This window comes from Eutrigla gurnardus, assembly GCF_963514095.1.
Source record: "Eutrigla gurnardus genome assembly, chromosome: 20".
In the NCBI taxonomy this organism is placed as follows: Eukaryota; Metazoa; Chordata; class Actinopteri; order Perciformes; family Triglidae; genus Eutrigla; species Eutrigla gurnardus.
Genome location: NC_139931.1, coordinates 6,679,624 through 6,701,953, shown reverse-complemented (window position 1 = coordinate 6,701,953; position 22,330 = coordinate 6,679,624). Strand labels below are relative to the sequence as shown.

The 22,330-nt window shown below is 43.9% G+C and overlaps 3 protein-coding genes across 7 annotated transcripts in view; 1 reads left to right on the top strand and 2 right to left on the bottom strand.

Moving 5' to 3' along the window:
- The window catches only part of luc7l3 (LUC7-like 3 pre-mRNA splicing factor), a 63,115-nt gene extending 41,164 nt beyond the window's left edge, over nucleotides 1-21,951 (top strand). The window contains exons 1-11 of one of the 4 annotated variants that reach the window (XM_084036444.1): nucleotides 15,442-15,648; nucleotides 16,081-16,150; nucleotides 16,548-16,587; nucleotides 16,679-16,823; nucleotides 17,862-17,936; nucleotides 18,214-18,318; nucleotides 18,498-18,659; nucleotides 18,783-19,150; nucleotides 19,365-19,555; nucleotides 19,681-19,904; nucleotides 21,496-21,951. In XM_084036444.1, the coding sequence (XP_083892570.1) occupies nucleotides 15,550-15,648; nucleotides 16,081-16,150; nucleotides 16,548-16,587; nucleotides 16,679-16,823; nucleotides 17,862-17,936; nucleotides 18,214-18,318; nucleotides 18,498-18,659; nucleotides 18,783-19,150; nucleotides 19,365-19,555; nucleotides 19,681-19,871 (1,446 nt within the window). In that variant the 5' untranslated portion in view covers nucleotides 15,442-15,549 and the 3' untranslated portion in view covers nucleotides 19,872-19,904; nucleotides 21,496-21,951. Of the gene's footprint in view, nucleotides 1-15,441; nucleotides 15,649-16,080; nucleotides 16,151-16,533; nucleotides 16,588-16,678; nucleotides 16,824-17,861; nucleotides 17,937-18,213; nucleotides 18,319-18,497; nucleotides 18,660-18,782; nucleotides 19,151-19,364; nucleotides 19,556-19,680 lie in introns of those variants that run through there. The other 3 variants (XM_084036445.1, XM_084036443.1, XM_084036446.1) reach the window with 3 other exon arrangements.
- wfikkn2a (info WAP, follistatin/kazal, immunoglobulin, kunitz and netrin domain containing 2a) lies at nucleotides 1,184-6,622 on the bottom strand. 2 transcript variants are annotated; one of them, XM_084036533.1, is made up of 3 exons: nucleotides 6,357-6,622; nucleotides 2,789-3,105; nucleotides 1,184-2,573 (listed from the first exon to the last, which is right to left on the bottom strand). In XM_084036533.1, the coding sequence occupies exons 2-3, from the start codon at nucleotides 3,001-3,003 to the stop codon at nucleotides 1,373-1,375; spliced, it is 1,416 nt and encodes a 471-aa protein (XP_083892659.1). In that variant the 5' UTR covers nucleotides 3,004-3,105; nucleotides 6,357-6,622; the 3' UTR covers nucleotides 1,184-1,372. The 2 variants fall into 2 exon arrangements, with proteins under 2 accessions (XP_083892659.1, XP_083892658.1); XM_084036532.1 differs by lacking the exon at nucleotides 6,357-6,622 and adding an exon at nucleotides 3,493-4,114.
- Nucleotides 7,485-12,942, bottom strand: ankrd40 (ankyrin repeat domain 40). Its single transcript, XM_084036668.1, has 6 exons — nucleotides 12,436-12,942; nucleotides 11,790-11,938; nucleotides 11,053-11,691; nucleotides 10,538-10,719; nucleotides 10,230-10,293; nucleotides 7,485-9,832 (listed from the first exon to the last, which is right to left on the bottom strand). Exons 1-6 carry the CDS (start codon nucleotides 12,567-12,569, stop codon nucleotides 9,693-9,695), a joined length of 1,308 nt encoding a protein of 435 aa, XP_083892794.1. The 5' UTR covers nucleotides 12,570-12,942; the 3' UTR covers nucleotides 7,485-9,692.
- Nucleotides 21,952-22,330: the final 379 nt, after the last annotated feature.

Sequence of the window (22,330 nt, the reverse complement as noted above, 5' to 3'; positions counted from 1 at the left end):
AATCAATTCTACAGAGATAATTTAATCATGGAGCACTCTATACTTTAGGGGTTACAGTCCTCAATTTCTATTCGACTTTTAACTCTCTTTCCATTACTCTCACTGTTCTCTGCTATGTCCCTTTAAACGCAGATGTGGCCAAGTGAGTGCGTAAAAGAGAAAGAATCAGCCGACATCCCTCTCCTCCTCCTCCTCCTCCTCCTCCTCCTCCTCTTCCCCTTCACCCCGGCCTCTTGCACATGAAAGGGGCCGCACAAGGCCAATAGATGGCTGGTGGGGTGTGTGCTATGTGAGGGCCCCAGACCCAGACACAACACAACACACAGCTCTGCAGGCCACCACAGCTGGGCTGGAATGTGACCTGCTTCAGACGAGGCCCTGTGTGTGTGTGTGAAACACAAGTGGAAGGAGGAGGACATGGATGGAGGGATGCACTGCCTGCATGAGCCTTTTGATAAGCTGGGAGCATGTTGGGTATTTTGTCTTCGTCTCAGGGAACAGCACAGCATCAAAAAAAGCAAAGGACATCTGTTATATTTTCTAAGTCAGCTTTATTCATCGTCGTATTCCATAATAGCTTTAAATGGACACTACTTTATCACAGATAACATAAAAAATATGCTGCTCTCTATGCAATTAGATTCACAGGGAGACTTTCTGCCTATACATAGTCTGCAATCTTATACATATATGGCCATAGCCCTATAAGAAATAGATCAAGAAAAATAAATACAAAGTACAGAAGTCCACATACATACATGTATTATAAACTTATCAAAATAGATCCCAAAAAATGTGGAATCAAAGAGCTTATTGGATTCTGGTAAATGAACTGAGGCTTCGAATTGCATTATTGTGAGCTCAAGTGCTTCTGATAGATGTGACGCAATGTCCGTTTTGGGATAACCCACAAAAACATAAAGTAAACGTACCATATGAAAATATACCCTTAAATGAATGATATTAGTGTAGTCAAGATAACAGTGTGAGAGGAACTCTACAATGCCATTTTAGTGAACAGTTTGCAAAGATTAAATACTTTGTACAGGGTAAATGCTTTTGACTACTACTACTCTACCTTGCCTTTTCCAGACAGCGTGCCCACGGACATCAAACCTGTCTAAGCTTGATTCTAATTTTTAAAGAGCTATTAGGAGAGTTTTGGCACAGCATCATGAATGAAAACAGCAAAAACTACGAGGAGTGAGCAATAAGGAACAAAGTAAAGAAAGAAAAAACAGTTGAAACTGGGGAGAAAACCCCCAATGTTACAGATAAGTTACTCGTTGTTTACTGGCAGTCGGTCAGACTGGTGAGGTCATTGCAGCTTAGAATACTCAGAAAACACAACTGACTTTCCGTGAGTGTGAGACTACTGGACGGCAGAGAAATCTTTAAGGAAGTCACAGGTCTTCTTGTGGATAACCTCACGGAGCTTCCTGATTCTACGAGTGCTCGAGGACCCTACGAAGCTGTCGGGCTGCAGGACGGCCATCCCGTTCTGAACGTCCCCCATGATGATGAGCTGCCCGTCGGCCGTGGTGATATTGGGGCAGGGGCAGTTCCAGTCCATGTTCAGAAGAGTCACCTCCAAGGGCTCTTTGCCAAAGAATCTCAGACCCATCTTCTCATCCTTCAAGATCTCCTCCACCGTCACCAGAGCGTGGCCCGACTCCTGCTCCTCCGTCAGCTCCGTCACACGCCCCAGGATCACAAAGTCACTCTTGCAGAAGCTGGTGACCATCTTGATTCGGGGTTTACACACCTTGCAGTTGTGGTTCTTGGGAAAGGGACACATCTCTTCGCAGGCCTCCTTGGACTCAAAGTTGTTCTCGTTGCCGCCGCAACCTCCGTACACAAAGGACTGGCACTTTTTGAGGCTGCTGCTGTATGCCCAGCGAGGCTCGTAGGCTTTGCAAGGCCCTTGGAGGCTAGGCAGGCTGCAGGGCGCCGCCAGCTCTCCGCCGCACGACAGCATGCAGACGTCATAGGTGTCGAAGTGGTTGCGGTTTTTATTGCACTGACTGTAGGTGAAGGTGAAGCAATTGTTCCTCTTTGGTTCGTAGTACCAGCTCATGCTCTCTTCTCCACAGTCATCTGTGTCCGGACTCTTCAGACACTCTTCAGCTGGAAACGGCATGTTGGTACTATTCCCCTCCGCATTCTTACCTTTGGCATCCTTGGTGATCACTACCAAGGGAAAGTGCGACGACACGCTCCCCCCAACGTTTTTGGCCGTACACGTGTAGATGCCGGCATCCTGAAGTTGCGCATTGTATATGACCAGCTGGCCAATGTTAGTGACCACGATGTTCCCTCTGACGTGATTGGGTCTCATTATGGTGTTCTCTTTGCCCTTCAGTTGTTTCTCCCATGTTATTCCCGGATGTGGCTTCCCGGACACCTCACACAGGAAGCTAGCTGTCTCACCCACGAAAACAGCCTGTTGGGTGGGGCCACTGTGTATGGTGGGGAGCTGGATGTCGGCCGGCAGGGTGGTCTGCAGGGCAGTGGTGGGATGTATGGTGGTCTCTTCAGGGATTGGACTAGTGTTTGGCCAGGTCAGGTGGTACCTGTAGGTAGATTCAATAAGAAAGGAGTTAATCAGAGCCAGGAGGCGTCAAGGGCTCTTCTTTAACTACTGTATTGACATGTTACACACAATACATTTATATTTCTACAATACAAACAGAAAAAAAGGTTGCTTATGAGGACTAAAACGGGACAACTTTACCTCATCACACCAAAAAAAACAAATGGTAGAGATCTAAAATACTTAACATGTTACCTGCAGGTGACCTCAGAGATAGAGATACCCTTGGAACAGGCCTCTGCATCCATGTAGCACTTGTTATAGTACGTCATGCCGTCGGACGCACACGTGAAGTGGGGTTCTCTCTCACAGCGGTCCCGGCACTTACAAACAGGCTGGCCGTCCCAGATGTCACACTCCGACCCTTGCTGGGAGCACATGAACTTGTCGCAGGTGGCGCCCTCTGGCATTCCTATGGGGCCCTTGTTGCCTTTGACGTCTATGTAGCGTGATGCCACACAGCTCTTGTTTCCACATACGTTGGGGCAGCACTTCTCAAACGTCTCACAGTCCTAAAGTTGTTAGAAAAACAAGGATCACTGTCTCTTTTTTAAGGTTAAAATACGGTATTAAGCAGAAAAAAAAATTAATTCTTGGTGAAATCCTTCTTAATCTGTAGATTGACATGTAATATTTATTTTTTGTATTTTTTGTATTTTTCTTTTAATGTGTTTCTGCTTGTCAACCTCCCATGCAGCAACTCACACACGATGCAAAGGAAAACAAGAATTGTTGGGATATGATATTTGGTCATTTAGCTGCATGGAGAGGCTTCGTCTAACATGATAAATGATAGAACAGACCCTATGTGTCCCGGATGCTTCGTCTGCAGACGAGCAGCGTCTCTGCCCTGCCGTCTACACGTTTCACATCACCGCCAGCTTTGCAAGTCAACTCACCTGGTCGGATTCGCACTCGCGCATGCAGGTGCTCATAGCATCCACCCACAGGTTGGGGTTCAGGTCGTTCGGGCAGAGACCCGCGTGAGAGTACACCACCTTTGCCACAGACATGGGCATTGGCATCGCTTTCACGCGGCAGCTGTCCATATAGAGCAGGATAGTGTAACAATGTCCCAGAAGGAACCAAATCCATCGGGGAAACAGCATCCACCACATATCCGACGCGTAACAGAATGGACTCAAAAACGAAATAAAGTGCAAAAAAAAAAAAAAGTTGACTTTAAAGTTTCGCGGAGACTCGTTGAAATCTGTTCGAAAGTGTCGCGTATTTGTTAGCCTACGCGCTGGAATGAGACGCAGGAGAACGGCAGCGGGAGAGGAGCGTGCGGGACCGGGACCGGGGTCGATGTGGAGGAGAGCTCTCCAGGTTAGTCGCTCCACGTTTAATAGCAACGGAGAGAGATTAAGGGCTGCGGCGAGCAAACCCACTTAAGATCCAACTACATGAATTACAGTGGCCTGTCTAGTCGGACAGCAAATCCCAGCTGAGTTACAGTTATGATCAACTTAATTAAAAAAAATAAAAAAAAAGTTTGCAGGCGCTGTTTCACAGACGGAGACACCTGTGCGTATGACGCTGCTGGCCACCTTAACCCTTAGCTTGCAAAGGAGAAGGAGCTATTTAGCAAAAAAAAAAATATATATATATAGATAATTATTTTGTATGCACGAATTAAACATTGTGCATATTCGCACATTGTAAAAATAGATTTAATGATGGTATTGTGAAGTATTAAAAAAAGTAAATTTGGTCTAAAACAATCTTCTGTCTTGTCACATGCAACAAATGAATACAGTACAATGTGACAATACTGCATAGTTTAATACTGGATTATAATTTAGCACAGTTTGCTGTAAAATATCTTCGGTCTATAGGCTTATGTGCAAAATGTCTCCAGAAGATGGCACCAAACTCACTGTCCTCCAACCAAACAGGTTCACTTAAACTGCTTGATGTGATTTCATTAATGGATATTTTAAAAGTGGATTTATTTGTACGGCTGTACATTGAGGTTAGTAATTCAATTGAAACCCTCTATCCCTACTTCCTACATCCTCCTTATTTCTGGAGGTAGATGATCTCTTTAGTATCTGAGCTGCCTGTTACACAATCCAATCTTTTGTTCATAATCATTGCTTTTAATCGACCTCTTTAAAAATGCCCCAACAACAAGATATGAAAAATGCTTGTTTGCATGTCATTTCATGTTTAAAGCATTGTCAATGCATGAAATATCATGGAACACTTGAAGCAGGGCACATTCCACTCATCACACCATCATAATATTGACATGTAATAAGTCACGAGTAGACAGCTTGAGCTTTGGTTTGTTCCCCCAAAAGCCAGTTCCAGGAAATATTGCTGAAAAGGGGGCTTCAAAACAAAACAAATACCCTGCTGCTCTGTTTGGTTGTGAGCATGACAACAGAAAAAAAAAAAAGGATTACGCTACAGTTCCAACCGCAGAGTGACACAGCCGAATAGTAATTAGGAACATCATTAAACTCAAATAACAGCTAGTCTACTTTTATCTTCAGGAGAACAAAAATCAACATTTTAGTAGCCTCACTATGTGTGTGTGTGTGTGTGTGTGTGTGTGTGTGTGTGTGTGTGTGTGTGTGTGTGTGTGTGTGTGAAGTCTGTATTTCCCAAGCAGAGTCCCTGCTGAGCCCAAAGAGGCCCAGTGTTCTCCAAGGCAAACCCTGTAGTCTTAGTCTGGTCTGTGAGCAGAACACACACACACACACACACACACACAACACACACACACACACACACACACACACACACACACACACACACACACACACACACACACACACACACACACACACACACACACACACAGCAACAAGTAACAAATATGAAGAAACACTGATTATTTAGCTTATGATACTGACGATCACTTACAAAAAATTGATGTACACACACACATACACACACACGTGTGTGTATGCTCCGAATTTCATGCAAATGCACAAACACAGTCAAGCTGTGTTTTCAGTGTCTGATCACCCACTCACCCCTAACCTTCACCCCTCAAGACCCTGCATTCCCAGCATAGCCGACACTGGGGCTGCAGGCATGTCACATATTGGATAAAGCCTCACGCCGGACCCCACTCAGCGTCTCCGACGGCCTTCAGCGCATTGTATTGTCTGCAAACGGGCCTCGACTTTGATCTTCTCTGTGCAGCCTCACCATCTCTCTGATCCCAGTTCAAAACAGATATGCAACTCAAGGGATGTCTCCATTAAGGTTTATTTTTTGGCAGTATGAAGATCTGTGGTTAATGGCGACGTGAAGCTTCAATTTATCACAATGAGGTCATCTGTTCGGTGGTATTTCAACTTGAACCACTCTCTCTGATGCTAATAATACAGCAATGTCCCAATCTCCAAAACCAGGGGAGAAAGTAACTTAAAGTAACCTTTACCTTCATGCTAAGCTAAGCTAGCAGGCTGCTGGATGATGCCTCATCTGTCACGCTGCCAGAAGAGGAATCAATATTTTCCTAAATGTAACTATTCCTTTAATCATTTGCTGAAATTAAGTAGATGAGATTAGAGACCCACTCCCCTTTTTTCTCTTAAAATCACTAAAGACATAAAACCCTCAGTTTGCTGGGTTATGCTGCATAAATATAAGCTATGAATCTCACCATTAATCTCTCAGTGGCTTTACAGTGTCAAGCATGCATTCGTGTCGTAAATAAGCAGCTCTGTGTATTGGCTTTGTGCATTGCTCCCGTTAGAGACGGGCACATATTGAGTAAAAGCACGCCGACCACGACACGTACCTGCGGGTAACGTCGCCTTAGGCCTCCGTTTCTAAAATGCTCTTAGGGGGGGTTCCTGACCATGCAGGTCCACGGCGTCTCCTGCCCATGACTGAGTCCTGGGAAGCAGGCGGGAGCTGGTTGAAAAACAATGAAGGTGTTATGACTGTTCATACTAAGCTTATTATGAGTGTCTCACTCCAGAACAAAGGAGAGAGACACGTCCAGCCACAGCAGGGCCCTAAGCCGATTCCCCAGCCCCAGTCTAGACACACAACCAACATGCCGATGGACATGCAGGCATACATGCGTGGCTCCACGGGCGTCCGCTCAAACGTATACATCTGGATCGCCATACACTCCTTCGTCCCTATATTTAGATTGCACACACACACACATTTAACTTTGTCAACACCACTCCGCTGGGATTATGCAATATTTGCGCTGTCCAGATTGCAGCGTCCGAACATCTGCCTCGCCACATGAACACCGTTGTATTCATTTCACTGAAGAGGTTAAGGATTTCACAGACACACAAGTGTGTCAGTACGACCATAACTTAGGTGTTGTTTATGTTCTTTAAATCAGAAAGGGAACATAACAAAATGCCTTCAGTTCATAACAGAATGTACAACGCCGGCTTGTTGTGCAAATGCAGGTCAAAAGTGAAAAGCCACAGCTGGACGGTACGATACTGAACTTTGAAATGCGGAACATTTCCAGAAATGTCTTTTTTTTTACTGCGTTATTAATGCACCTATTACGTGTTTATTAACTGACATGTTATACATGTTAAATTAACAGATTAAAGGAAGTTAGACCAATGAGTGAACATGTCAATCCATGCAGCAAATAGTGTAGCTTGAAATCTGTTTTTAATCAGTTATACAAATAAGTAGGCCACTAAAAAAAGTATTATTTACTGTTATTGGAGTTTTATTAGTTTATGTTCAGGTAGAACTTTATTAAAAAAGGGTGTTCAGTTTGCCTTTGAATGCTACTACACTTTTAAATGTGATTCTTCCAAAATAAAAGTGTTAATGCAACAATAGCTGGGAAAAGGTGTCTTCAAAGGCAGCAAATCATACAAATTAAATTGGCTTCTACATTTCAGTAGAAAAGATACAAATGAACCAGTTTTCAAACAGCAGGTTTTTAAAATACTTTTTATGAATTCAATTAAATCCAAGCAAAAAAAACAGAAAAACTATCCTCTTATTATGCAGTGGAGATGCCCATGTGGCTAATCTAATGCCAATATTTGCTCTTCTGCTCCCTCTACTGGCTCTCGGTTGAAACATACATTTCAATGAATTATTGGGAAGTCGACTCTAACATCCTGCACACACACATGCAGGTACGAACAAAAGGATTACCTGCAACAAAAACATGTAACTGGTCCCTTCAATTAAAGTGAGCATCGAGATAAGATGCTCAAAATGTGAACACGAGGTCGTTTAGAGAGAGAAAGAGGGGCGTAATTCAACATGCTTTATCAAAGAACAGATACAGGTCTCCAGAATGAAGGAACACAAGTTTAACAGCGCCTAAGATCAATTCTACAAGTACACAGGACGTACTGTATATAAAAATATCAGACTCTGAATGCATAGGTTAAGTCAAATTGTATTCTGCTTTTTCTAGAACAATAAGCAACCCCACAAATACAACGTTAGTTATCTCCTTTCCACAGAATCAATGAAGATCCTGTAAAAACTCTTGTCAAACATGCTGCTCACCCAGGGCACCGAGCGGCCGGGGAGGGTGGGGTAGGGGGGTTCTCCGTACACTGTCCCACTTCCTCAACCCGGCTCCTGCCTCCAACATGAGGCACGACTTCATTTAATAAAGCATTTAACATCGTCGGCAACAGAACATAAGCACTTCTCACAGCAAACTTTCTGGAAACGCATCTTCCCCTTCTCCACATTGCACTTTGCTTCAACAGCAGCACCTCCCCACTACTTCACATCCCGTTGTTGAACTATTTCTTGCATGATAGTATTTTTGACACAAACACAACAGGCCTAACTGGTTAAAAAAAAATTATACAAATTAATAAAAAATATATCATAAAACATACAAACACAGTAAGAGCTTCCGGCAAACAGTAAACAGTTACCACTGGGTAAGAAACCTTCTGATTGTAGGACACGTGGAGAGGCCGCCTACTGCTTCAAATGAACGAGTCCCAGCATTGAGAATTAAAAAGGAATACAAAGTGTTGATGAAAGCAGCATAAACGTTACCGTCCAACACAACATGGCTGTGACTTTTCCACTTCTTAATGTACAGTACAAGGTGTGTTTTAGTGTAGTCATCTCGTCAGTCTCCATCTAAATCAAATGTCATCAAAAATCTAGTCACCATATAGATAGCATAAGGTTAAAGTGAGGTGACAACGACAAAAATAAAACGTGTCAGCATCAGAATTTAGATTAGTGCCGGAGGAACAAGGAAGCACTCAAACATAAAACCAAGTGCACAAACAGACTCTTACTATGTCTTCATTCTTTTCTCTTCACTCAGGCGGGGGGGAAATGTGACGAGGCTGCATTCTTTTCTGATTATTCATTAATATATATATATAGTATCTTTGCTGGCTAGATTAGTTTTTTTTGGTTTTGATTCTAATCACAGTTAAAAAATAACAACCTAAATGAACTTACATGATAAATCAAGTTGGGAGCCTCGTAAACGACCTTCACCGCGACTCCTGGCTCGCCTTGCTACTCTAAAGCGCATGGTCTCGCTCGTTAGTGAGATTCAATAGAATTCAAAAGGTTAAAACATAAATACTTCACAGTTGATAGTTTGACTGTTATGTTGACTGGACCTAATAGCACACCCTGCAAAGCAGGAGTGTAAATGTGTTGTAGAACAAAAATGAGTTGCTGCACTTTTATCTCTAAAGGTAGCTTCTTTTTGTCCCGACATGAAAAGACACAAAATACCAACAAAACTATTCCTGTCCCACAGTGTATGACTGAATGGTTTAAATATGTAGGGAAAGCACTACTCCTACTCAAACGTGTCCATCCCTGTGTGGATATAGATTAAAGCATACTGTATGTATAGAAGTACTATTAGTCCAAAGATACCTTCGTCTCACCCGGAGTGAGCTCACCTCCGCCACAAGATTTAGGCCAATGATGGATGCCCTCTGCAGCAAAGACACTAAGGTTTATGCCTACAGCATGTATGAAAGTGTGTACGCCAGCTAGAACACTCCATGGGCCAGTTTCCTAGAAATTCAAGTTGCTGTGTGCAAGTCCAACTTGTCCCACTCTGTGGACTGATGAACTTATCGGTAACAGTTATGTAAATCCTTCCTGTCGTCCTCGGCTCTTTGTCTTATCAGACCAGGTCTTTTGCTCTGTGACCATAGTCCACAGTCGGTATAGGGATGTGCCCAAATAAGGCCATTACAGAATCCACTTCAGGTCCGGTCTGTGCGGAAGACAAGCCAATGCCTCCTTCCGTTGTCCCACTGGAGCCTTGGCAAAGTGCAGTGGGAGGAGAGAGAGAAAATAAAGAGAGGAGAACGGGGCCCAAACACTTTCGCACATAATCGAGGACACCATGCATCAGTAATCGCTTACAACTTGGTTGGGTACACTAAAGCGCCGGGAGGTGCCAGAGGAGGACAATAGCTACAGAACTTGGAAAAACGAGTCCCAGTTAGGAAGTTGGCGAAACACCAAAGCCGGCCAAAGCTGTAACAAGGGACCTGGGTGGGCAACTAGTTAAGGTTGCTTGAGGTTAGCTACAGAAGCTCGTCGTAAGCGGGGGGATGTCGGGCTCTGTGGTAGCGCTAGTAGGTGAGGCGGGAGGCCTTCATGTTGTAGCAGGGTCTGTCTGTTAGGCCCCCGGGCCCAGAGAAAAGGGACATACCCTCAGCTTTCTCCAACACAACCTCAAGCTCCTGGAAGTCCTGCAGCCGAGCGACGTCCTTGTCCTAGACGGGAAAGTAAAATTACAATTAAATCGATGACACCTACTATTCATTCATTTTCATGAGGAAACAGTATAGAAAGTCCTTTAGAAACGTGTCGGAGGTTTGCTTTTAGGTCATACACGACCATGTTATTACAATTAAGACATGTTAATTGTGATTTTTGAGTGTAGAAAGATCATCTGGAATGATTAATTGTACAGGAATTAAACATAATTTCAGCTTTGTGCCCCTCTTTTTCCCTCACCTTTCTCAACATGGTGTTCGGCAGCTTGCGGATCTTCTCTACGTGCTCGGCACTGATATCCAGCTCCCGGCAGCAGACCCTCAGAAGGGACCGATAGGTGAGCTCCTGGCGGTCCAGCTCCACTTCGATGAAGTCGTTCTCCCTAGCGTTGGGGTTCTGGATTCGCACCTTCAGCACCAACTCTAGATAGAAAAAGGACCAGAGTGATGCCTCTCCATTATTAAAGATATTTAGTAAGAGGCTGGACATAGCCCGAGGTGAGTCACTTTTTGCTCGTGAGCCTGTGACAGAAAATCCACTAACTGGTTTGACAAGTTGGCTGCCGACACGCATGCAAGGGGGAATGTTGCTCCTCTTGGTCACTTTGCCGAGAACATGTGAGCTTTAGCCACTGTTCTCACATAACTGATGCAAAGTGGAAGGCTGTCTTCGAGCAGAAAGCTCATGGCAACGACCAAGCTCCAGGAAGTCGAAACATAACAGGCGTAATACAATACAGGATAACGCGATCTCACCTTGCACGTTGACAGGGAAGGTGCTGGTGAAGAAGAAAGGCTGGAAGGCTGCCATGGGCCCACCAGCCTGGCCGTAGCTCAGCTGCTGTGGGATAGACTGCTGCCGGCTCATCGTCGGGTTGCCGCTGGCCACCGGGGCCTGGACCTGGCTCCCACTGCTGCTGGCCAGGCTGGGGCTGGGGGAGGCCAACGGAGGCGAGCACATGGTGCCATTGTGCGCCACCGCATGCGGGTAGTCGGCGTGGTTGATGAGGTGCGGCTCTACCGACAGGTCCATGGGCACCGTGCCGTTACCAACCGCGTGGTTGTGGGATGAGGCCGGGCCGGGCGACACACCGTTCTGCTCAGCCACGGGGATGAATTCCCCCAGGGCTTGGCTGTGGGTGGACGGGTTTGGGGGAGGACTGGGGCCCTCGGACAGCAGGCTCTGTGTTTTCTGAGGCTCGTGCGTCGGGGACAGGGAGGGCGAGTCGCTCTGCGTGTCCTCGGCATGTTCTCCAGAACCGTTCTGCGTAAGGTGCTGCGTCAGGATGATGTCGGACTGATCCATCTTGGAATACATGAAGGGCGGGTTCGACAGGTAGTTGGGAATGATTGGCAACTCGGGCTCCTTGACTTCTGGCATATCCTCCACTTCGACTGCAGTAACAATGTGCATTTAAAAAACACATTACATGTCAAGTGATAAATCACACACCAGTAATGATGAAAAAAAACTTGCATAATGTGTAGTTTACCTCCTAAAAGTCGTTTGATCTCCGGTTTGGAGGTAAGTTGCGAGGCCAACTCCTCCTTGGCTGTGAGGATGTCTTTGTCCGCTCCATAACTTAGTAAGTAGGACACGATGTGCTTATGGTTCCTCTTGCATGCCCAGTGCAGGCAAGTCCTGGTGAGACGATTGGAGGGGGGACAAGGTTTAGTAATCCACAACGTCAAACACAGGCTGATCAAATGACTTTAGATGTGGTCTCATTCATAGATAGATGTAGATATATAGATGTGGATCCGAGTGACATTCACAGAGCTCCACTTATCATCACACAGGTGGTGTTTTGAACTAGGAAGTTGGAGCTGTATATAATGTCACTGAAGTGAGCAACAGGTTTCATGATATACACACATTGTTGTTTTAGGATAACTAGAATAATGACACTTTATACTTCAAACCATCCCCAAAAATACCAGCTAACAAAGCATGTATGCACGCAAGAGGCTCTGGCTAATTAGATAACACTGATTGGCTTTAATCCCAAGTAGCAAGAACTTTTCGATGAGCTTTAAAAAGAAATAAATGCTGATTATTTACAAGCCCGCGAATCAAAACAACTTGCTTTTCACACAGCGAAACACCACGCTGATTTAAGTCCGAGCACAAACACTCACCAGCCATTGATTTCGTTCTGTGAATTGACATTTACTCCGCTGTCCACCAGCGTCCGCACCTCGTCGATGTCCCCGATGGCAGCCGCCTCTCTCAGCCGCTCCTGTAACTCTCGATCCAGCGAAGTGGTGGACATTTTGGTACAGACAACTAGCGCCGCGAGATCATAGGAAACACAAAAGCCCGTCGGATTTAGTTGTCAATACTAATCGCGTCGACGGCACACGGCTTCCACCTAAAAATAGCCCAGCTAACGTTAGCTACCCGGCTAACCTAGCTTAGCGACGCGCTACTATCTCGCTGCTAGCTTGCGTGTGTGGCAGCAAATCGCTTCGGCTACTTCGCGGGGCGTCTACACTGCAGGTCCCGTCCTCTCCATGTATATGTCGTTAATTCACGTTACAGGACCACTGCCGACACCCCGGGCAATCATTCAGTACATCAGTGGTATCGGAGCTCCGTCAGTCGGCTGCCAAAAACATCACCGCCTCATCGGGGGGCATCTTTAGATGTAACAACGGCGAGAGCAAACGTTAGTTCCCCTCTGAATGGTGCTCTCCGTTATCTGAAGCGGTTTGTTGACACGTAACCGTGTACAATTATGTCACATTATCCAGAAGCCAGTTATCGTCGTTGGCTCTGAGAAATAAAAGACGAAATCACTGGTATTAACACACGCACACGCGCACACACACGTGTTGCTGGGCTGTCGGTAACCACGCAACCAGTAGGCAATATTAACTGTCACATTTTGCATATTGAGTCACAAAATGATGTTTAGATAGGTCGAGACCACATGAAATATATTTGCTTACTTATGTATGTCTTATAGTCCACATAAAGTAATAATAATATCTATAGTATTGCCGACGAAGTGCGTGTAGTTAGTAGTACAGTTTATTTTGAAAATAATCACCGGAAGTTATGATTTGTCTTTACCAAAACGTGTTTTTATTTGAAATAATGATAATTATGTTGTGAAAGTCTATGGATGTTGCATATATTGACATTAACAACGAATTGAATGATTTTTTCAAACTACCACCACATTATTTCAAGATTGTGTTGCATTTCCTCAATATGACCACTGGAGGGCAGAGTATAATCAACTGTAAACATACCCACATCACTTCACAGCCACAGCATGCTAAATAGCATATTTATTAAGATTCTATAATGTCTATATAAACCTTGATAGTGGGTTGGACTGGTCTCCCCAACAAAACAACTAGTATTCATTGCTAGAAATTAAATAGTTTTACTACCCTCTTGTGGTCAATGTGAGGAACTGCAGCATTTGGAATTTGTCAAGCTAGCGTCAATACAGCTGTGATGACACATTAGTACTTCTGGTAAATAAAACCATCAACCTGACAATCAAATATCAATTAAGAGTTCGTTTTAATTACTTTCTAGTGGTCAAATAATACAGATATACTTATTGATTATTTGTACACTTTGTTATCAACCATTATAAGGTGTACATTGCAATGCATTTAAAAAACCTTCAACGAATTTCTATTGAAATTTGAAACATCACCACATTAGGGGAATAAGCTTCGGTTAAAAAAAAATGCAAAGCAAAATTTTATGTGAATATTTTATACAGTACAATCTCTACACTGGAACAAGAAAGTACGTTACATAAATGGTCATGGAACGATCATATTCATTGTAAAATACACTCAAGTGAGGGTCAAGTGACCGATGGGGTAGTTTAGCCAGCAGTAGTGCAGTTACACACGGTGAAGAGGCGTTCAAACCAAGAACCGTCACCGCCCTCCAGTGGCCGCGGTGTGGAACTGCATGACATTACATTCGTCAAGGTAGCCTCAATGCACTCAGAATGGAATACCACCACTTCCTGTCAATACAAAATACAGTAATACGGTCGTTTCATGAAGTCGGTGCCTTTTCAATTTTGAAAAGTTAAACTCTGAAATGACTTGAAGCGTCACTTTTTGTATCACTTTGGAGAAAATACAATACGGTCTATGCAGTGATGCAGGCAGGATAAAGACTTGGGAATCAATTAACAAACAGGATCCACATTTCATTCACAGTGTAGTTTTACCTCCAACGTTACATGACATTGTTATACTTAAGAGAGATCGCTGTATTAGTGAATGTAACTACATTTCTAACAGGTCTAATTTTTTCTTTCATTTGCATGTTGTAGAATCTATCATGGACATAATGTGCACATAGTTTGCAAGTAAAATATTTTCAGAAGATTCAGGAGCTTGTCTTTCCTGTGTGTGTGTGTGTGTGTGTGTGTGTGTGTGTGTGTGTGTGTGTGTGTGTGTGTGTCCTGTTTATTCTTGCATCGTCACTATGAAAGTCTATGTTGTGGAACTCATGAAAAATAGCTACTAATGGAGATCTTAATGAACTGAAACTGATGCTGCCGTTGAAGCGGCCCTGCTCTTTGCCTCTGCTCAGTCTCGTTGTACTCATCTATTTTTCGTCTTCTTCTCCTGCTCTCTCTCCTCCATGTAATTCTTCTTATTTCCTCTTTCTCCAGCATCTGTGATGTCAGACGCAATAGTCACTTTGCTTTTCAGCCGCATTCTACTCTGTAAAAGTGAATAAAAATACAGATAAGTCAAGGCCATTTGCTCATTGCCAGCTAAACAAATCAAGGTCACGTTTAATTTAAAAGGCTTTTCCTTATAAATATTGATCTATTATCTGATATTAATGTGGAAAAGTCAGCAATTATTTAGGTTAATATGTTCAATTTGTGTATTAATTATTTAAAAATTATATTTTATTAAATAGGGAAACGTCCAAACCCCTCAGCCTCTTTTACACAATCTATATTTAATCGCTTTAAGCAGTATTTATTTGATTCAATGTAATTCTATGTTACAACACAGTAATACGTGTTAATATAAATATAAATACTATCGCTATGCTGATCGACCGTGTGGTCAACGCGAATGCGTGGTCAGACTTGTACTTCCGGGTCACAGGCTGAATGGGCTGCTGCTGCCGCACTGGTTTCAGTTGAACCATAAACGGGCGGCGTTGTTACAGCGTCTGCCATTTTGATTAGAAGTACTTCAAGGAGGTATCGTAGTACTTTAGAGCGAGACTGCACTCTTGTAGGCAAAATGCTCTCAGCAGCCCAGTTACTCGACGAGTTGATGGGCCGGGATAGGAACTTGGCCCCCGACGAGAAGCGATGCAACGTGCGATGGGACGACGAGACCGTAAGTTAGCATGCTAGATAACGTTAGCCTCACTGGTCCGATAAGCTAACAAACCGTTAGCTAGCTAAGATGTCTTTCACCGTAGTATGCGGGGTGTGTGAGTTAGCTGTCTGGAATCAGTCCATAGTTACACGACAGCACATGAAGCGTTGGCGGTTGTCCGCGTACGTCTTGTTAGCAACATTAATACCATAGTTTGCTAATGCTAATTACAAAGCGGCTGTGTATTAGGATACTGTAGCCCTGATGCTAGCGTTAGCTTTGAGTGGGAGTCATTGTTTAACTAATTCTTAGCGCCATTCCCAGCCTCGATTAGTGTGCCTGGTCAGATGAAGCGTAGCGTTGATCCCACTTTAGGTTAAGACTTGCTAGGCTGATCAATTCTAATGTTGGAGCGATTTCCTGATATAACAACTACATCTCCTCCTACAGAAGGTCTGCCGGTACTACTTGTGTGGCTTCTGCCCAGCCGAGCTCTTCACAAACACCCGCTCGGACTTGGGTAAGTCGAGGACTTGGCAGATAAACCCTTTTTAAATGAATACTTGTGTGTTAAACCACTCAGCGTGTGTTACCTTGCATACTCGAAGACGTTTATTTCCCGTGTGCCTCCACTTTTAATGCGGACACTCCCGAAAACTGAGTGAATTGCTGTTTAAGTGAAGTGGAGGCCGAAACTGTATCAACCGTCTATTTTATAAAGTGTGCGCAGTAATCTTAGTATGTAAAAAAAACACTTCCGCCACGACATGTGGAAGTCCTGCACGGACTCGCAGCACGCATGCGCAGAGAGGAGACGTTAGTCATTTCAACGGTCTTGGTATTCCTTTAATAAAACATGAGCTTTCAGGTGCATCTGTCATATTAGAAGATAATAACGCATAGTTATTCTTTTTCAGGCCCTTGTGAGAAAATCCATGATGAAAATCTCAGAATAACGTAAGTTTTGATTGTGGTTTCTAATGCACAAATTGTGAATGTTTTGATATTTTCCAACTGATCTAAACATCTTTAAACCCACCGTGTCCAGGTATGAGAAAAGCTCTCGCTTCATGAAGGAGGGCTACGAGCGGGACTTCCTGCGATATTTGCAGTCGCTCCTGGCGGAGGTGGAGCGGCGGATTCGTAGAGGGCATGCCCGGCTTGCACTTTCCCAGGCACAGCAGAACGCTGGGGTTTGTGCTTTTGGTTTTGGCACATTTTTCTGTAACTATGTTACGCTAACGGTCTAGGTTTAGCGCTTTTTAAAATAAATGTTTTTGTCAAGACCAGTGACATGGTTTGTAGTGATGGGAATTCCGGCTCTTTTTGGAGAGCCGGTTCTTTTGGCTCGGCTCACTAAAAAGAGCCGGCTCTTTCGGCTCCCAAGTGGCTCCTCAGATTTTCTGTTGCTTAAAGTATGTTTATCACCAAAAATAATGCAAAACCATGTGTAAAATGAATTACTAATGTGAAAAACATACACTATATCAAATATGTATCATTTATATAGGTTTATTAAGCTACTGAATACACTCAAATTTGAACAGAGTGCTACAAAAATAAATTATTAAGTAGGCTATAAAAAACAAAGTCCCATCCAGGGCTCCAGACTCCTTGTTTCACCAGTGTTTAAAAAACAAAACAAACAAAACAGAAAATTCACTGGTTGCATATGTGCAAGAAGATGGACTATTTACATTGAAGGTCCTCATGTGCCTGTGCAGGTTATTTGTGGAGCCTGCTCTATATGATATTTTCACCTTGCACAAGTTACACTCCGCCTTTGAGCTGCTTATAGCATTGAAATGGGTCCGAATTCTACTACGTTTCCTGCTGCTGTCACTCGTTTTCTCACCGTTTGTTCGTCACGCTCTCTCTCTCTCTCTAGCTCGCTCGTTCTCTCGTCCTCTCTCTCGCTCTCTTGTCTCCCTCCGTGTGCGTGTGCTCACTGCTGTGTGTGTCTGAACCTCCCTGTCCCCCGCCCCCACTGCTCTGTGTATGGACACGCAGTTGCCGCCACACATATTGATCAATCACCTGTGGCTTTCACCAAAACTAGCAGAGAAAAAAAAAAAAGAAAAAAAAAAATTAATCGGCTCCCAGTGAGGAGCCGGCTCCCATTGTTCACTTCAAAGAGCCGGCTCTTAGAGCCGGATCGTTCGCGACCGACACATCACTAATGGTTTGTGTGTTGTTGTTTTTTTTAACCTGAGGTCCATTTCTTTCTTCAGGGGCCTGGTCCATCAGGAAAGAATGAAGAGAAGGCACAGGTCCTCACGGAGAAGATTGAAGACCTAGTCTTACAGGTTGGTAACAAATGTGTTGAAATGAGTAAATATAAATGATTAGTGCATATAAACCATAGTCATTTGGAATTAATTAGGATGCACTGTCATATAAAACCGTTGCCTGATTAATCCCAACTAGAATTACCAACATGGAATAGATAATCTCTTCATTTTATATAACCTCATATGAAATGATCTTCCAAGACATAAAACTTATTGACATCTCATGTCATTGTTGTGACACCACATTGTGATCAAATGGCTGATTAGATTTGTTTGTTTTGCTTTGGCTCAGATTGAGGAGCTGGGCTCAGAGGGCAGAGTGGAGGAGGCCCAGGGAATGATGAAGCTGGTGGAGCAGCTGAAGGAGGAGAGGGAGCTGCTCAGCTCCACCCCCTCGGTGAGTCAGCCAGCTCCAGGCCAACCGGCCCACAGACGCTGTGCAGGATAGCAGGCACTGCTGATCAAAATCAAACTAAGCTTGGACTGTGCAAATAAGACAATCATGTGTGCTCTGAGGAAGGAATATATGGCTCATTACGTTGTTTTATGATGTCACGTATGTACCTTTTTACACAGACCATAGAGAGCTTTGCAGCCCAGGAGAAGCAAATGGAGGTGTGTGAGGTGTGTGGGGCCTTCCTCATTGTGGGCGACGCACAGTCCAGAGTGGACGACCACTTGATGGGCAAGCAACACATGGGCTACGCCAAGATCAAATCCACTGTGGAGGAGCTCAAGGTAACTGGATTACATGTAACAAGAAACGTTTACATGATTTACATGCAACACGCCTTATGTGTGCAGTGTGTTGTTGGGTCAACTTGTCATAATTAATGAGAGCGCTTCCTTATTTACTCTCAGGAGAAACTACGTCGTCGCTCAGAGGAACCTCCAGATGAAAACCCAGCGCTTAAGAAGGACAGGGAAGACCGTGAGCGTGAGAGGGAGGAAAGAGAGAAGAAGCGCAAAGAGGAGGAGGAGAAGGAGAAGGAGCGAGAAAAGGAGCGTGAGAAGGAGAAGGAACGAGAGAGAGAGCGTGAGAAGGAGAGAGACAGAGAACGGGACAGAGACAGAGATAGAGACCGGGAGAGGGACCGAAGGGCACGCCGAAGCAACTCTAACAGCCGCCACTCCAGTCGAGCATCAGACAGGAAAAGGAGCAGATCCCGAGATCGCCGACGGTCCAGGAGCAGAGACAAGGACAGGGAGAGGGAACGCAAACGCAGCAGGTATGGATCATTTCCTGTATCACACAAACCACCAAAGATATGGTGATCAAACAGCCTCCGTCTGTTGTTGAACATAAAACGTATTAGAAAACAAACATGAGCACCATGATTCAGTGTGCTGAGACATGATTTAACTGCAGATTGAATTCAAATTTTAAATACACCTTTTATTTGTTGCCTTAATAAATGATCCCCCTACTTGTTCTGTGTTTAGGAGCCGGGACCGGGAGAGGGAGAGGAGGCGCAGCCGTGAGCGCTCTGACAGAAAGCGTCGCTCCCGCAGTCGTGACAGGAAGAGGTCACGTAGTTCGGATCGCAAATCTCACCGCCATCGCAGCCGCAGCAGGGACAGGGACAGGGAGGAGAAGAGAGACAGGGACAGAGAGCGGTCATCGAGAGACAAAGGTGAGGACTTGGAAATTGTGCAGAATTGCTAACACACAGCACATGGTGTCGTACCAAAACATTACCGTGCACGAGACGGTTGATTACTTTTGATTTATGTGTGTATTCAAACATGTTTTTCCCAGACCGTAAGGTGACGGAGGAGAGGAGCAGCTCTAAGAAAGAGAAGCACTCTGATGGTGATGCAGCCGCCATCAAGGCTTCGTCAGAAGCGGAACCGATGGAGACAGAGGCGGCTGCCTCTGCCTCCACCTCCCCTCTGCTTAACGGCCAGCAAGAGCTCCTCCATTCTGAAGGTGACACTCAGTCCAATTAAAACTGATCTGATAGGACCTCAGATCAGGCTCAGGTAAGTGCGTCCTCCTCCTCGCTCCCCCCTGGCTCTCAAACCCAACCCCCTCCACCCTCCCACGCCCCCTACCCCTCCCCCCATCTCCCCTCCCCACCCTCTCGCCCTACCTCTCCCACCCTGTTTACGTTCAGTTAAATGCCTATGATTTTGTCTTATGTACTATGTGCATATATCTTTATCCTGTTTTCGAATAGTGCATCATAAGTATGCACTGAAGATGAAGGACTAGGCCCGATGAATGAGAAGAAGGTAGAAAACATTCACACAAAGCCAAGAGGGAAAGGCCAGTGTAGCCCTGAGCAAACATGCCCGGAGGTACCCCTCGTTTTGTATCGCTTTTTGATACTTATAGATGTATATGTCTTTGTGGACAAAATGGCAGAAAAAAACATTAACCAATCCATTTTTTCCTGCCTGTATTTGTTTGTTTATTTTTTGTTTTATTTTTACTTTTAGGTAGGAAAATGTAGTAATTTTAATTTGCTGAGATTATTGCACTGCATATAGGAAGAAAATTCAGCCTCTGTGTCTCCATGTTTATACATACATGTGTGTAGATATCATGGAGATATCTCCTGTTCATATGTAAACACACAGACATACTTTCAGCTATGGTCAAAGGTGTATGTGGAAAAAACAAGTCATTTTGCCGTAATCATAACTCAAATGCCTTGGATTTGTTGTCCAGCTTCCTGTGCCTGATAATGCCATGCAGTGTGTGTTTGGGGGGTGTCATAGCACCGGGGGGCTTACGTAACTAACTAACTGGAGGGTAGGGTTTATCAAATGAATTGCAGCTGACTTCCATACCTCACACAGCGTTGGTGTTGTGAGCGAGACCACATGAGAAAAGGGCAAATTAAAAATCATGGATACTCTGACTGTCAAACTGTGCAGGTACTCACCCCAGGTACTCCTTTCTCTACCCACATCCATTTCTGAATGCTGTTGCCTGTCAGAAAAAAAACAATTCTGTACTTCTTCACAACGTGAACTTGAAAGCTTCAGTGTTTAGATTTTTATCATTTCTTTTTTTTTTCCCCTATTTGCTAACTTTCAAATATGTTTGGGGAAAAGGTCATTTTATAGAAATGTTAGGGAGACACTTCTTTAATACTGAGATGCACAGCCTGCTTGATATACCTATGCCAACTGCTAAAACTGTCACTAGATTTCCCCGTAGTGTTGAATATACCTAAAATGTCAAGTGCACTTTTGCGTTGGCATAAGGAATATCAGACGGTGTTGTTACTGTTTTTTTTTTTTTTAAATATTAGGGGCTAAGGTGGTGGTCAAAACTTTACTTTAGATTAATCTCAAAATAATAGCGTTAAGGCAACTGACAAATATAAAATATAATAATCTGGCCAAATGATTATATTATGCTAGTATATGGATAGTATATGCATTATTAGCAGTGTCTCTTGTTTATGATTTAACGCTTTCCTCTGTGGCAGAATTGAGGGATGTTTTTAACAGCAGTCTTTTGTAGATGGTACTGTTGCTCCAGTAGCAGCAGCTGTTGCTAAAAGTACTTGTTGTGGAACCTTTGCTGACATTGCATTTTGTGAACATTTTTGCTCGACAGGGGAAGCTGGGATATCTGGTGGAGGAAGAAGTGGAAGACCGCACCCATCCTTTCCCCTGAACCCGACACCCTCGCTGCTTAAAAACAAGGTGAACCACAAATGTGTAGTGGCTTATTTAAAAACATGAACATACATGTATAAATGAGGAGAGAGGGGAAAAAACCCAATACATTGATTTTCATGTTCCATCATCTGTCTATCTTTTTGGCTGGACGAGGCTAGTTGTGGTTCATCTGATGTATTTCTTGGTCTAGATGTCAGTCAGGCATCACTTTGAATACCAAACTTAGAGAAGTTCATTCTGGGTTTTTGTGTTCTTCTTTTGAAATATTTACACATCCTCCTTGTTTCTTGACGTTTAGTGAAAATGAAATAAATAATAAAAAAAAAAAACACCCCAGTGCTTGTGGTTTGTTTTGGTTGGTCAGGTTCCACTTCACCCCCTGACCTTTTTTTTAAAAGTTAGTTGAAAGCGTATGTACAATGTTAGTTCCATGACAGGGCGTGTCTCTTTTCTCCTCCACTTAGAGCTCACATTGATTGCTCTTGTTCCCTTACTGTAAAATATACTGATTTAATTTTGATCAAACGATTTCAAAGACTGAAGTTTTGTTTAATTTTTGCTCTGCTTTTAATGTCCATGTTGTCTCAAGGAATAAAAAAAAGTAAATATTTGTCAGTGTTGTGTTTTATTTGATTGATTGATTGATTGTACTGATTGATTGGTTTTCCATCATTCCTACCGTCTACTATTGTACGTTTATCCAAGAAAAGCAGATGAGCAAAGTGAACGGGAGCCTGGGGATCATTAAGAAGGCCAATCAAGTGTCACAA